The 14447-nt window shown below is 37.0% G+C and overlaps 1 protein-coding gene across 1 annotated transcript; it reads right to left on the minus strand.

Moving 5' to 3' along the window:
• Positions 1-8071: 8071 nt before the first annotated feature.
• On the minus strand, positions 8072-13537 carry LOC129427019 (galectin-3-binding protein A). Its single transcript, XM_055183148.2, has 5 exons — positions 13373-13537; positions 12842-13048; positions 12606-12737; positions 9945-10206; positions 8072-9566 (listed from the first exon to the last, which is right to left on the minus strand). The coding sequence occupies exons 1-5, from the start codon at positions 13431-13433 to the stop codon at positions 8525-8527; spliced, it is 1704 nt and encodes a 567-aa protein (XP_055039123.2). The 5' UTR covers positions 13434-13537; the 3' UTR covers positions 8072-8524.
• Between the last annotated feature and the right edge of the window lie 910 nt (positions 13538-14447).

The following is a 14447-nucleotide window of genomic DNA, read 5'->3' on the forward strand; positions in this document are numbered from 1 at the left end:
CTATGTACTCCTGCTGGATCGGGATGGGCTAACACAAAACCTGGTAATGTCTGTCAGTGGGACATCCTGTAGGCTGGTCTGCTGGGTGCTTTGAATACATATTCCACTGCCCACCGCATTGTCCCTCATCTGGTTTGCAGGACTGACTCAATTGACTAGAGTTGGGGTACTCGAACTTGGACTCGGACTCGAGTCCAGACTCGAGTCCAATTTTCAATGAACTCGGACTTGTCACGCACTCGGGTGAATTTGTACTCGGACTTGACACGGACTTGGACATTTTGGACTCGGAAAATATTCAGAGTACAGTTGAGTCCGCGTCATGTGTAACAATAAAACCAGCATAAACTTGAGATGAGAAATGAATTAATGTCTCAGTGTCTCGTACACACTGCAAACTTTCGGGAGTGACAACCCCATTTAAATGCGGGAGTGAATCCCCTAAATGTTCGTTTCATGTCTGTACGGAACAAGACTCACTCCCGAAAACGTGATGATTGACACAGAAATAACCATAGCAACGTTCTGCCGTCTCGCGTGCTTATCACTCACAGCTCTGACTAAAATAATCTTGACCAAAATAATCTAACAGCATTGTGTTTTGCAATAAACCTCCGTCTTGGCATTGTGTTTGTACGCTTCTTTTGTGAGGCTGCTTCACAGCGCGCGGTCTCGCAGTGTTGCCAGGTCCTCAGCTTTTTTTGTACGTAAATACCGTTTTGGCGCTTAACCGTTTATGGCTTTTGGCTCATGAAGCGATCAAGTTTTTGGTGTTAATAAAGTGTGAAGGTGCCGATCCCAGTATTTTGATCTTTGAAGTAAAGCATTTAGATTTATTTCGGTTTATTATTGGAATTTTCTTGTTTGATGTTTTTTTTAGTGCAAGATCAGGCAACACTAGTCAGCAAACGCTTGTGCCTCTGTCATTTTCTGAACCGCACATACAGAAGACTTTTTTCCCCTTCTAGTAATTAATTTTTTTAGAAGAGAGATCTGTTTATGATGTACGTTTAAACACTTGATTAACTACTAGATACAGTCCTGTTATTTTACTGCAACACACTGGCAGGCAGCAGCCAGTCGCATCATTGACTACGTTTACATGCAGCCAATAACCCGTTCAAATCCGGAATATTAGCAATAACCCGGTCGCGCACGTCCATGTAAACACCGGCAAAAACCCGAATATGCTAATATTCCTGTTTTTAAAATCCCGAATATTACCCCTGGGTTACCTCTTTTCTAGCCCAAAATTTTGGTCATGTAAACGCGCATCGGGATATCCCCATCAAAAGGAACATTGATTTGTGTTCTGCGCATGTTCTATTCGCAAGGAATCTTGGTCTTTTGAGTAGAGGAACTTCTTGTATACACTTTTAGAGCGAGGAGGAAACCAATTGCAACAACCGCGCTTTGCACGAAACTAATATATTGCTATGCCCTTCTTGTTTTTCCACATCATACATGTATAATAAAGTTCAAATAGGTTGTCAATAGTTATGAGAGTAACTTGGTTTTTTTTGTGAATTTGAATTCAAAATGTAATACTATGCTATTCATATTTCGTTAAATACAGTGAATGTGTGAAAAAAGTGAAAGATGACAGAATAACTGCATAGCGTCGTCTGCATAGATGCAGTTTCTAAAATTAAAATTACTTTAATTTAACTGATCCACACAAATACAAAGCGGCATAATATAACTGATTGCTTACCAGCATTAAAACCACTTAAAATAAAAACCTTAGGTTTTTTCTTTGTATGCAGCGTCCGCTCTGTGGATTAGGATGTTGCAATAACGGCGGTGGCTTTATTATTAACTGACTGAATACTTGACTCTTACCTGACATTTAGATATGAACGTTTACCATCAACAGTACCTGCGCGAAACATTAAACATTGATGATTATCTGCCGACTCTGTTTCTGCACGTCCTCAGTCCGCTTAATTAACGGCTTTTCGTTCTATCCGCGTGAGCTAAACATTTTTGTTCTGTACTTTTTTTACTTGCATGTATTTCTACATATTTTCGGCCAAGTAACACTCAGGATATAATGTAAGTTATTATAGATAGCATAAAAGCTTGTTCTGAAAGGATGACAATTATAAAAACGATCTTTCCAGCTTAATTTAGCCAAAATAATGATTTATTCGTTTTCATACTTTATATATGTTAATTTATCTACTAATATATTATTGAAAATGCCATAAATAAATATTCATTGCCTTCTGTAAGCTATTGCATTCGTTTTGTACATTTATAGGTGCATAAATACTGTCTAATTTAAATTTCTTTAAGACGTGGTTGTTCTCTATTTACCGATGCTCTGTAAATTTGCACTTAAAAACCTTCTTGTTAGAAAATTGTTGTTCAATTAATTTTTTTTTTCAAAAATATATTTAGCTGAAGGCTAGTATATAGCTTGTTAATCTTTTTATCAAAAAAAGGAAAGACATGTAACTTAGCCTACCCTGCTTCTACATCGGTGCAGCTTGTTCTGGATTTAAATAATACTTTTATTTTAGTAAATGAAGGCAGTAAAACAGCAAAGCGCACTAGTGAGCCACGCAAAATCACCGCATTTACCTTTCAATCACAGTTTACATCGAGATATTGCCAATTCCATTTATACAGGGGTAACTCTCTCTGCTCACGCATGTAAACGGGTTATTCCGAATGTTTCAGAAACCCGAAACCCGACCTTAACTCGACCATAACCCGGGGCCTATACCATGAAGCCGGTTTAGTTGGTTAGCCAGCTTTGTTTAGGATTAGTTTGTGCAAATCCTGGGTTTTGGGTACCATGAAAATAGCTTGTACCAACAAGGCCTGAACATTGGCTTGGTTTTGTCAACCTGAAACTAATCCTGTAACCCTGAGTTTGTTTAACCATTTTCATGGTACGGGCCCCCGAATATTGACAGCATGTAAACGTAGTCATTCGTGCAGACAAACACACACATCACACACATCAATGCATGGCTAACACAATGTCCTCAAATTCAGCAATAATTTGTTTTACTTACGAAAATCATAGAGAATTTATTTGCAAGACATCTGGTACAAAGAAGATAGTAATACCATTCCTTTCTTTTCTTTGAAATAATTTTTGATAGGAAACTAGTTGACATAAAACAAAAATGTTCAATGGCAATGATAAGATGCAATAGAGGTATTTTTATTACATTTTTATACTGCCATTGGTTTAATGGGTTGAAAGGTTAAAGTATTAATAGAAAGTAACAATTTACAATACAAATTTTGTATCTTTTTTCAATTTAATTACTTTCTGGACTTGGTCGGACTCGACTTGGACTTGGCCTTTAAGAACTCGGACTTGAGTCCAACTCGGACCCTTTTAGACTGGGACTTGGACTCGGACTTGATGTTTAAGGGCTTGGTCTTGACTCGTACTCGACAAAGGCGGACTGGGACCCAACTCTACAATTGACGGCTGCTATGTATGTAGTTGAAATAGTAATAATGATTAGTACAAATCACAGCAATGTGTCAGCATAAATTACAACATGGAGGTGGTGCTACGCCACTTTTTTATCTTGTCTCTTACAAGTTGTCATGGTCAACGGGTACCTTCACCAGGGCCGACACCTGTGCAGACAGCTGGTCTTGCCATGGCGCAGCACTGACTGTGTTCAAACCCTGCTCCCCCTCATCATCTGAGTCATCCTCCTCAGGCTCATCCTCCATGTCAGTGATGTCACCAACCCCAATGCAGATGTTGTGGAGGACGGCACCGACTGTTTTGACCTGACACGATAGAATGTAAAGGAAGGGAGAAAGGTAAAACACCTTGGATATTGTGTTTTTAACATTTGAATTTAATATTTGACTGTATGTTTCTAATGACATTGAGTACTAGAGATGAGCCGGATACTCGGCTGAAACGAGTATCCGGTACGGATAAAGCACTTCTGCCGAGTACGAGTATTATACGAGTAATACGAGTCAATATGAAGGTTTGCAACGGAGGTTTTGCCAAAAATAGTAATCTGATATAGCGTTTATAATAGCTGGTTGGTAGATGTTTGTTTGAACATGTATCCTTATGGATAATGTCTGTTTTATATTTATGTATTTATATTTAAGTATTGTTAGGTTTGAATATTGTTGTAATGTTGTTGATGTTATTGTTGTTTTGTTTAAATTTAGTTAGCTTATTACGAAAGATAGACTGTAATTTTAAACGCAATATAGGACGTTGTAAAGGCCAATATGAAGGGAGATTTGTAATGGGTCAGACATTATTTTTGAGTTTAATTTAAGTTTTGTTTGCTACTTTAAAATGAATTTCGTTTCATATAATTTGTCATTTAATTTTAATCGATGTTTTGTTGATAAGTTTTGTGAATATAAATTAAAAACAATAAAATCAACGTCATATTAATATTTAATGCTCGTTTAGCCGATTGCGCTTTTTGCTATTTCTGTGTTGCTAGCGGAGGACGTGCACGGACCTCGCATACTTTTAAAAATTAACATCATATTAATTTTTATTCATTAGTTGCACACTAAACAGCGACAGGTAAGGGAAGATAAGTATCTGCTGAATTTGCTGCATTTGCTGAAATTTATTTTTGCTTCAAGTTCGCTACTGTTTAGTACTGTTCACATGAATGCTTCCTTTTTAAATCATAAACACCTTTCTGTTTGGTTCACATCAACCTTAACCTATTAATCATATTAATATGTTGTTGTAGGAGGAGCTGAAGACTTTCCCAAACACATTTTTATAGGTTCAAAAATAGTGTCTGTTGTAGTTGCCGGCAAAGGACCCAGGTATGAATTTTTGTCAATATTGCACACCCCTAGGCTGCATGAATGCGCAAAGGTAAGCTATTATTAGAGTAATAAGTTATTTTACACTTTTATGCGCATGCCTAGTTATGTGATTGGTCATGTTTCATGCGTTTATGGTCGTGTATAGTGTGGATGAAGATTCTTTTTAAAATGTCAGTAAAATGGGGATTGTTTTTATTTTAAAATGCCGTTTTAAAACGCAAATGCTCTAATGTAAACAAGGCCTGAGTGTCTGACACGTTTTTGCTGTATTTCATTAAAAAATAATGGTATTAAGCTAGTGTTATAAATATTACAAATTAATTATTAAGCTACACACACACACACACAATCACCTGGTGTGGAAATAAAAAAGAATAATAAAATAAATACAAATAAAATAACACTGATCATAAAATAATAAAAAAATAAAAGTTAAAAAAGAAAGTTATGTTGTTCATTACATTTTACTTCATAATTGCATACTGCAGCACTGCATTGTTTTGATTTTATTGTTGCAAAACTTGTTAGGTAATATAGTTCGTTTGCTATCATGATCAAAACCATTGCTCTGAAGCTCAATCCTGATGCTGTCCTGTAAATATTTTTTTATATTTTTCACAATAAATATAACAATTTCTGATCAACCCATATATTAATTGCATGCTTAAAATAACATACCAGTTAAAGCCCGCCCATTTCGAGACAAACCCCGCCTACTTCCTGGTTAGGCCACACCCACTCCGAGTACAAATACAGATCATTCATATGGTTAACAGATACAGATAATGCTGTACTCGCTCATCCCTATTGAGTACCCTCCGTCTGCAAGGATAAAGTGGCCTGGAGGAGGATACAGTGACGACCTGTACAGTGGGCTATTTCGGGGGAGCTCTGGAATAGTGAACGGACCCAGGCCAGCCCATGTACATATCAATGAAGCGGCCCTGATTATTACAAACAGCCTGCAGAATTATTGAAGGAAATAATTTACCTGTTTCTGTAGCAGTCACCAACAGGGCTGCTTGGTGGCTTAATGCGAACATGCCAGCCCTGCAAATCCATGGCAAACTGTCTCCAAGTTCTTAGGGGTCTTCAGGAAATAAATGACTTTGTGGCAAATGGCCACCATCTCTTCAGTGACTCTGTGAAGATTGCAGTGAACAGTGGAAATAGGCAAAACAAATGCTCTGGACACCACTTGGTATGAACTCTGACGAACTTTGGCGTTGTGCCAAGAAGATGAATCTCTACTAATATAACGTTGAGACGGTCACATTTAAAACCATACATTTTCTACACAGAGGAGGTTAACTGCACATTACCGTACTGGGGTTTGGAAATGTTGTGAGCGTTTCTAACACGTTTTAATTCCTCAGATAGCCAAATGCAGCAGCAAGCCAGCAACAGCAGATAGCTCGTGAGCGCGCCCAGACGCTGATGATGTCTGCGACTGCAATGACTGCAGCGCCAACTGCCGCCAGAATAAAAGTAATGTAACATGATCAGAACACTATCAAAGCGGCGAAAATCTCCGAAAAGTGACAAGGATGCAGCACAGAATGTATAATAGTGTGTATATTAAATAGATTAAAAGTCAAATAACAGATTAATGGACGCTTATTTGATTTTGAGGTTGGATGCAAAATCCATTGGCTCAAAAAAACCAAGGGGGCATGTGCCCCCTTAGTTTGAATGGGCATGACGCCTCTGGGAACATTACAGTTCACCCTGCAGAATGGGCATCTGGTCTGATTGAGGGAAAAACAATAAGAGAGATTGGCATACTTCATTGAAATACATGATGTACTGAAGCAACATTGTGAGAATATGCAAGTCAGACATGGAAAGCCTTTAAGAGTAAGTTCTATCTTGCTGATTCGTCTAAAAAAAGAAAATTCTGTCATCAATTACTTACTCTTGTGTTGGCCTAAACCTGTCTAATGTTCTTTTTTCTGATAAACACAAAGGAAGACATTTTTAGGATTGATTGTAACCAAAGCGTTTGTGAACCCCACTCACTTCCAAAGTAGGAAACAAGAATACTATGGAAGTGAATGTGCCTCATGAACTGCTTACGAAAATTCATCAAAATATCTTCCTTTGTGTTAATATGGACAAAAAATACAGGTTTATAAATTTCTCAGCACGAGAGTGAGTAAATGACAGTATTTTTTGTGTGAACTGTCCCTTTAAAGTAGTCTGTATTCTGCAGCGAAATGAAAAGTCCATTTCATTATAACACGTGTGTTTGCATTGGTATTAATAATGCAGTACAGTATATGGTGCATTTCTCTTCTGCAAATGCTGAAGGTGGCAAGTTCAAACAAATTGACGTCTTTTTGGCTGGTGTCATAACACACAAAACTTTGAAGAGTTTGTCATATGCAAGTAATTCACATTTATGCATACCTATATTACATATATTGGGTAACACTGCAGCACTGTTTTTTTTTTCTCATGAAAATAACCAAATTTGGAGACCTCATTTTACTAAATTTTTGCCCACAACACAACAGTACCTTCAAAAAGCATGTTTACTTATTTTACCTGGCCAAGATAGATACATAACAGGTGCCGCTGGGAGTGCAGTGTCTCCGCCATCTCCTGGAACAAATTGTAAATTGCTAATAAAACAATAACATTTCTGGGTCCATGTTTTGTCCTTTGTTTGCTATTATCTATTTATTTTAGTAATAATGTAACACAGCAAGTGATACACCAGGCGAATACACCAGGCGAATAGCGGCCTTAGTCGCCTTTAAAGGCTTGCCCTCTGAAGGCTACGGCCTTGGAAGATTGCAGCCCCTGAATTGGGATGCAGCCATGGTGTCTGCTGTCTTGTGCTGGATCATTGTGTGTCCTGTGTTTCACCGTCAGGAGTCTTTGTCTTGTTTTTTGCCATGTCTGTTATTATGTAATTCTTGCCTTGTTTACACCCTATAGGGAGTTTTTGTTACATAATAAAAGTCTTTTTGATAAAGAGCTGTCTGCATTTGGGTTCTGTCCTCCCCATTCCTGATAAGTCTAGTATAGCTTTGGAATAGTGTGTGCACTTCATAGTCTTGTCTGTTATTGTTATCTGTTTATGTCACATCATTTTTCCCCACGTGGGCTTTTATTTTAAATAAACCCCTTCTGAATTCAACATTACCTGCACTTGGGCTCCGTTCCTCATAAATCATGACAGAACATCCTCTAATTGTCATGTGGATACAGTGAACTTTATCTAAATGTTGTATGTCAAGATTAAATATAAAATTCAAACTGATAATCTGGTAATGTGGATTTTTATTCACAAGCATCTTCAAATCAAACATTCTGATCATTAGTATTATCAATTCAAAATGACAAAAAATTATTATTTCAAAATCAATTTATTCAAAATTAAAAAAGATCAGCCTGATCTCACAAGAATTCATACGTATTTTATGAGTTAGCTATTTTGTATGAAATTGTACAAAGTGAATCATGCAACAACACACGATTATCATAAAACAATAGCAAAACCCCACCCCTAACACCAACATCACAGGGGCAAAAGCAAATCGTATAAAAATTTTGAATGTGGTCACACAAATACAAATTAACCAAGCACGTAAAGTACGTGCAAATGAGATATAAGATAGTATTTGCAAAGATTACACACTGTGGCACATGATGATTAAACATGACATTAAACACTATTGGATTACATTGAAAGACATTAAAAGTTACTGGTATGCAGTCAGATATACTCGGGACGCACTACAAATCTGAAACTGTAGTCATCAGGACATGGATTAGTTAAACCCATGCTGCTGTTAGCCGGAATCACTGCCATGTTATTTTTAAAATCTTGCACATGAAAGACATTGTGTTCTTTCTTACAGGTAAGAACCAACCTGTTGTTAAAGCGAACAGTGCTGACATAATTATATGGATTGCTGTATATTTGGAATCTTACAACAGGAACAGAATCACATCTGAAGCCATGGTTAGAGCATTCCTGACGGCTAAGGAAAACTTGTGCTTGCCATTGGACAGTTTTGTCTTTGAAACTAGCACTAGTGTGTACAGGAGTGGAGAGAGTTTGGATTCTATTATTTTGGCCATAGGGGTAGTTAAACTGATTGTATGGGTTATAGTTGGTGGTGTCATTGATGAACAAACTCCACTTATCTGCAGTATAGATCCTGGGTAGATACTCATTACTGATGTTCTCCATGTTCTTTCTGATCTTAGAGAAGGGCAGAACATTGAACTGAAAGCCTCTGAGCAGGCCATTAAAGTAGAGTTTCTCGTGAGTTTTTTGGAGAATGTTTGAGGTAAATTGTATTTCATACAGTTTATCTACAGGGATCATTAGGAAGCGGATGTGGTTTAAGAGGCCGGCCTGTTGCTCTAGACTAACCGCATCTCCTTTATCTTGGATCCAGTTCTCCAGCCCTTTCAGAAGAAAAGCTTCATCCTTCACAACCAGATCTGAGCGCAACAGCAGAGCATCCATCATGTGAAAAGAGAGGCTGCTCCACACTGGAGAGTCTATGAGAAACTCACAGTTCCAGGAAAGGTACTGAAGGACATTCTCCTGCAAAACAAGGTCACCTGTGTGGACACCATACTCATACATCGACACCTGGGTCTGGAAGGTATCGTCTTCAGGAATGAGTAAAGTAAAGACCCTGCCAACATCCTCCATAAGCTTCTTTACACCAAACATATGAGCAAGCTGATGGAGACATTGGGCTGATGTGATGGAAACATCAATCTGGCGTGTGTACAAATACCTGAGTCAAAACAGTTGAGATACTGTAAGTGTCTAACATTACTGTGCTCTTATGTAGTTAGAAAGCATTCTGACAGAGTCATTCTCAGGAAAAAGAGCCATATATGCCAATGTACAAGACCTGTAACTACCATCAATAATAATACCTTAATAATGAAATCAGTTGTAAATCTATTATTACAGTCAGAACTGTGTTTCACAGGATATGCAATTCAAAATTAGTAGACTGCATGATAGAAAACATGCCTTCATATTTTTTATATATCAGTATTCTTTAGGACACCTTTTTCCTGAGAACAACAGTTGCATTATTGAAAAAGAAAACATTCTTTATAAGGTTTGGTTGTTTAAAGGTAAAAGATGAACAGTTGACCTTTACCTGAGAAAAGCAGAGATGTGTGAATGGCACGTCTGACTGAGCTCCACAGTGAGGTTTCTGGAGTGGTGTGTTATGTTGAACTCTGGATACATCATGAGGATCACACTGTGCACACAAAACATCAGTTCTACTTCTTCACTGAGGTCACGTACAGTAATGCTGACATCACAACCATCTCCACTGTCAAACAGAGCACCCAGATCATCAGATAAACCCAGACTGTTATCCAGAGAGAACTGGTCATTACTAGTCATGTTTTTACCTGCAAAGAGAATTAACAAGATATTGTCTCAAGTCAGACAAATTTAATAAATCATGAATCTTTTAAAATGTAGGAAGCCCATATAAAACACTTTACAGATGTGGCCATTGTGCATTGCTACACATTCAAAAATGACCGACCTCAAGGTAATTCTGTCCGAGAAGGCAAATTTGTGCCTCATCCCTTTGATCAGTACGTGCAAAACAATGCATAGACTCTTTATATATCACTTTAAAGGAAATTATGGAAAGATTACTGGTTAAATATATAGTATTAAATATATAGTTTAATACACAGACACACACACACACACACACACATATATATATATATTCATCATGTATTATTATTATTGCTATTATAACATTGCTTTCATTCTTCTGAACACATTTTCAAGGATTTGTGTGAAAATGACTTTAGATGGTTCAAAACATATTTGGTTGTAACTCATAAATCATGAAATCAGAGTCTTAGAACCTAAATTATTTTTAAAAATGAAATAAACATGACAGATGTTTTTACAAAGTAAAATTGAGAAGCTCAGATGCAAAAAATAAATAATGATATTATGGTAACACTTTACAATAAGGTTCATTAGTTAACAGTAGTTAATGTATTAACTAACATTATCAAACCATGAGCAATACATTTGTTAAAGTCTTTATTCATCTTTTTTAATGTTAATTAATAGAAATAAAGCTGTTCATTGTTTGTTCATGTTAGTTTACAGTGCATTAACTAACGTTAACAAGATTTTAATAAAGTATTAGTAATTGTTGAAATTAAGTTCATTGTTAGTTCATGTTAAATAATGTAGTTAACTAATGTTAACTAATGAACCTTATTGTAAAGTGCTACCAATATCATTAACATATACGTTCATCAAAAACATTAGCTTCAAACTCACTTAAGTGCAGTACAGCCTGAGATCATTAAGAAATACTGGTTTATTGGCAGAATCCATTAAGAGTCTGATAAAAATGCTCATTTACAAGAAAACATCTCAAGACGCACTTCAGAGGGTTTTGCATCTGAGCTCTTCAATTATTTTTAGTGTAAATCAGAGAACAATATGTAAAAAAGACAAGAATGAAAGGAACAGTATGTAGGATTGTGGCTAAAACTGGTACTGCAATCACACAACTGGTGGCCAATACACAAAATGACAACATAAACATCAGTTGAGGGCTGCAACTCCACTTTTTAAATGACAATATCCTGGCCCAACCCATCCTCACCCCATGTCGTCAATATTTGACGACACTTGACCATTCGTCAATATGTGACGGGGAGGGTATACCTTTCGCGTCATTTTTTGACGAACTGGGGACTTCAATACTATTACGTCCGTTGCATTCTCTTTCCTATTTTCTTACCATTTTCGCGTCGGTTTAGGGTTAGATTTACATAATGACATCCCTACCCAAACCTAACTCTAACCCCAACGCCAGGTGACAACTGTTTCTAACCCCAACGGCAGGTGACAACTGTTTAATTTCGCGTACACTGTTTAATTTCGCGTACACTGTTTAATTTTGGGTAATCTAACCCTAAACCGACGCGAAAATGGTAAGAAAATAGGAAAGAGAATGCAACGGACGTAATAGTATTGAAGTCCCCAGTTCGTCAAAAAACGACGCGAAAGGTATACCCTCCGCGCCACACACCGACGAACGGTCAAGCGCCGCCAAACATTGACGACATGGGGCGAGGATGTGTTGCAATGGCCAGACCACTGTTGTCAGTATATTAAATAAAAATTATTTCTTAATGTCTAGTGACATATCAGGGACATTTTATGATTAATTGATATACATTTCTTACATACTGTTCCTTTAATATTTATTTTGTAAAATTTTACATTTAATACCAACTGAAATATAATTCAGAACTACAAAAGCCGTTGTAGTTCTAATAGTGCCATGCCTTCTAGTGCAATATAAATGTACTAAATACTGCAGAGATCATTTTTCATTTCACTAACTCTATTTTACACATTATCACATCCAAACACATCCAACACGGTCTAAACATGATAATAATGGCACAATCTAAACAACAGAGGCAACAGTGCTCCATCTCTAGTGCTTAGACCCCTAAAAATAAAGTTACAATTCACAAGTTTGGATTAGTACACCAGATAAGACAATAAAGCATTTTTGGCATGCTGTCCAAGGGGGGCGTCCAGGCTCAGAATTTTTTTCCTAAACCCAGAGTACTCCCTTCCTCCTTAACTGGTATAGAAAGCAAGGCAATGGAGGAGGGGGAAGGGATGCTGCTAGAGGGGAAGGACGGCTAAATATACAGACCTCTTCTTGCTCTGATTGGTTGTAAAACATGACCATGCTCCTCCCAAATTTAGTTAAATAAATTGAATGCAGATACAGTAGATGGCGTACCAATGAGACAGACAACTCCTGCATCCTCTTTATGTGTGCAGTCAGTAATAGCCCAGCCTTTAAACCCGCAGTCAGCCAATGAGCTCTCAGAACCTTTACACTTCATATCATCCAACCAGATGGGACCAGATCCTAAAACAAGATTCACAAATAAAACACAATTGTTGTACAAACTTAGCTGTCATTAAACACAGCCATCATATTCTCTTACTTGCATGCTTTGCTGTGGGTCTTACCTTCACCATAACGTCCTCCAGAAGTGGCCGATGTTGCTCCAGAGAAACCCAGCTGACGACACACCACCTGTGCTTCAGCCAATTCCCATCCATCATCACAGACTGTACCCCACTGTCCATCATGATACACCTCAACCCGACCAGATGAAGACTGACCACCCACCAATCTCACGCTGCCCTCACGCCTCAAAGCCTTTGACTTTTCACCTGACGCACATACACAAACTCTTCACTTACTATTGTTACATTTACATACACTATAAATATCTGCAAGTATTTTATACAATTCATAGTGCATAAATAGTACTTTATATAAGTAGATATGCAATAATAGATTTTCACTTTTAAAAAAATATAAAGTTACAAATCTTTATGCAGAGCAAATATATGTGAAACATGTTTAAAACAAAGTCAAAGTAAAAAAGTGCAGTCAAAACTACTCAACATGTAAAAATGCATGAAGTAAAAAAATACAGCACTTAATTATTAGATTTTCAATCTGAAAACACTGGTCTATATTAATATACTAACCAAACAAAGTCCAACGCTGTGCTGAAACATGAAGAAACAGCAGAGACAATAAAAGGTACATGATTCTTTTACAGTTGTCCACTTAAGTACTGCTGAATCAACACAACAGAATATCCTTACTGAAAGAGTAACACAACCTCTTTGGCTTCCCTCTACACTAACCAACATATGTCAACTATTGTAAGATATCGCTGTCCAATCAGATTTGAGGGGCTACCTTAAGTTTCATTTCATGAAAAAGGGAACTGTGGGAAGTATGTTTGTTCCAAGAAAACGTGTATGGACAGAAGTGCTGTTGAGTTTACCCCCCCATACTGTGAAAAACATTCATTACACAGTGCAAACACAAGGCTTTCAAGTTATTTCATGAATTGGCCTTTCCTGATAGTTTTGTAATAGTAACTGAATTTCAAGGGGACCTGAACACAAGATCACTGATGATAAATAGACTACAAGTCTCAACCTGACTTCTCTGCAAGAATCAAACACATTTCCTGATAAAAAATGTTTTCAGTATCTGTTGTTGTTGTCGTCACATAAAGGTGAAAAGGGAGCTAGATGTTACATCTAAATGATTAATGTCTTTATAAAATAAAATTGTACTTATCAGATTTTTGTCATAAAAAGATTACAGAGATCTAGATGTTATTTTCCTTTGATAGAAACACACGCTGTTGAGCGAGTCTCTATTATGTGCTGCTACTACATGAAGCTGCAGAAGCATGATCTAATAGTTTGAATAAAGTGTTTCATAAATCCAAAATAATAAAGTAACACACAAATCACACTGTCAGAAAAATGATGGTAGAAAATTATCTCAAGCTGTCACTTAAACAGCATCCTTTATTAAGATCCTAAAACATACATTTTTGTATGCCATTGGGATGTACCTCTATCCCAGCTAACAATTTTACGTTATAAAAACGTTCCCGTAACGTCTTACGAAAGTTTGGAAAACGTTTATTTTTTAACGTTCTTACAACGTTAAAATCGTCCAGTTTTTTAGACGTGGTATTAACGTTAATGTTTAGTTATAAGAACGTTATTCAAAACGTTTTTAGAAAGGATCGGTCTG

This window comes from Misgurnus anguillicaudatus, chromosome 19 (genome assembly GCF_027580225.2).
Source record: "Misgurnus anguillicaudatus chromosome 19, ASM2758022v2, whole genome shotgun sequence".
NCBI classification, from domain to species: domain Eukaryota; kingdom Metazoa; phylum Chordata; class Actinopteri; order Cypriniformes; family Cobitidae; genus Misgurnus; species Misgurnus anguillicaudatus.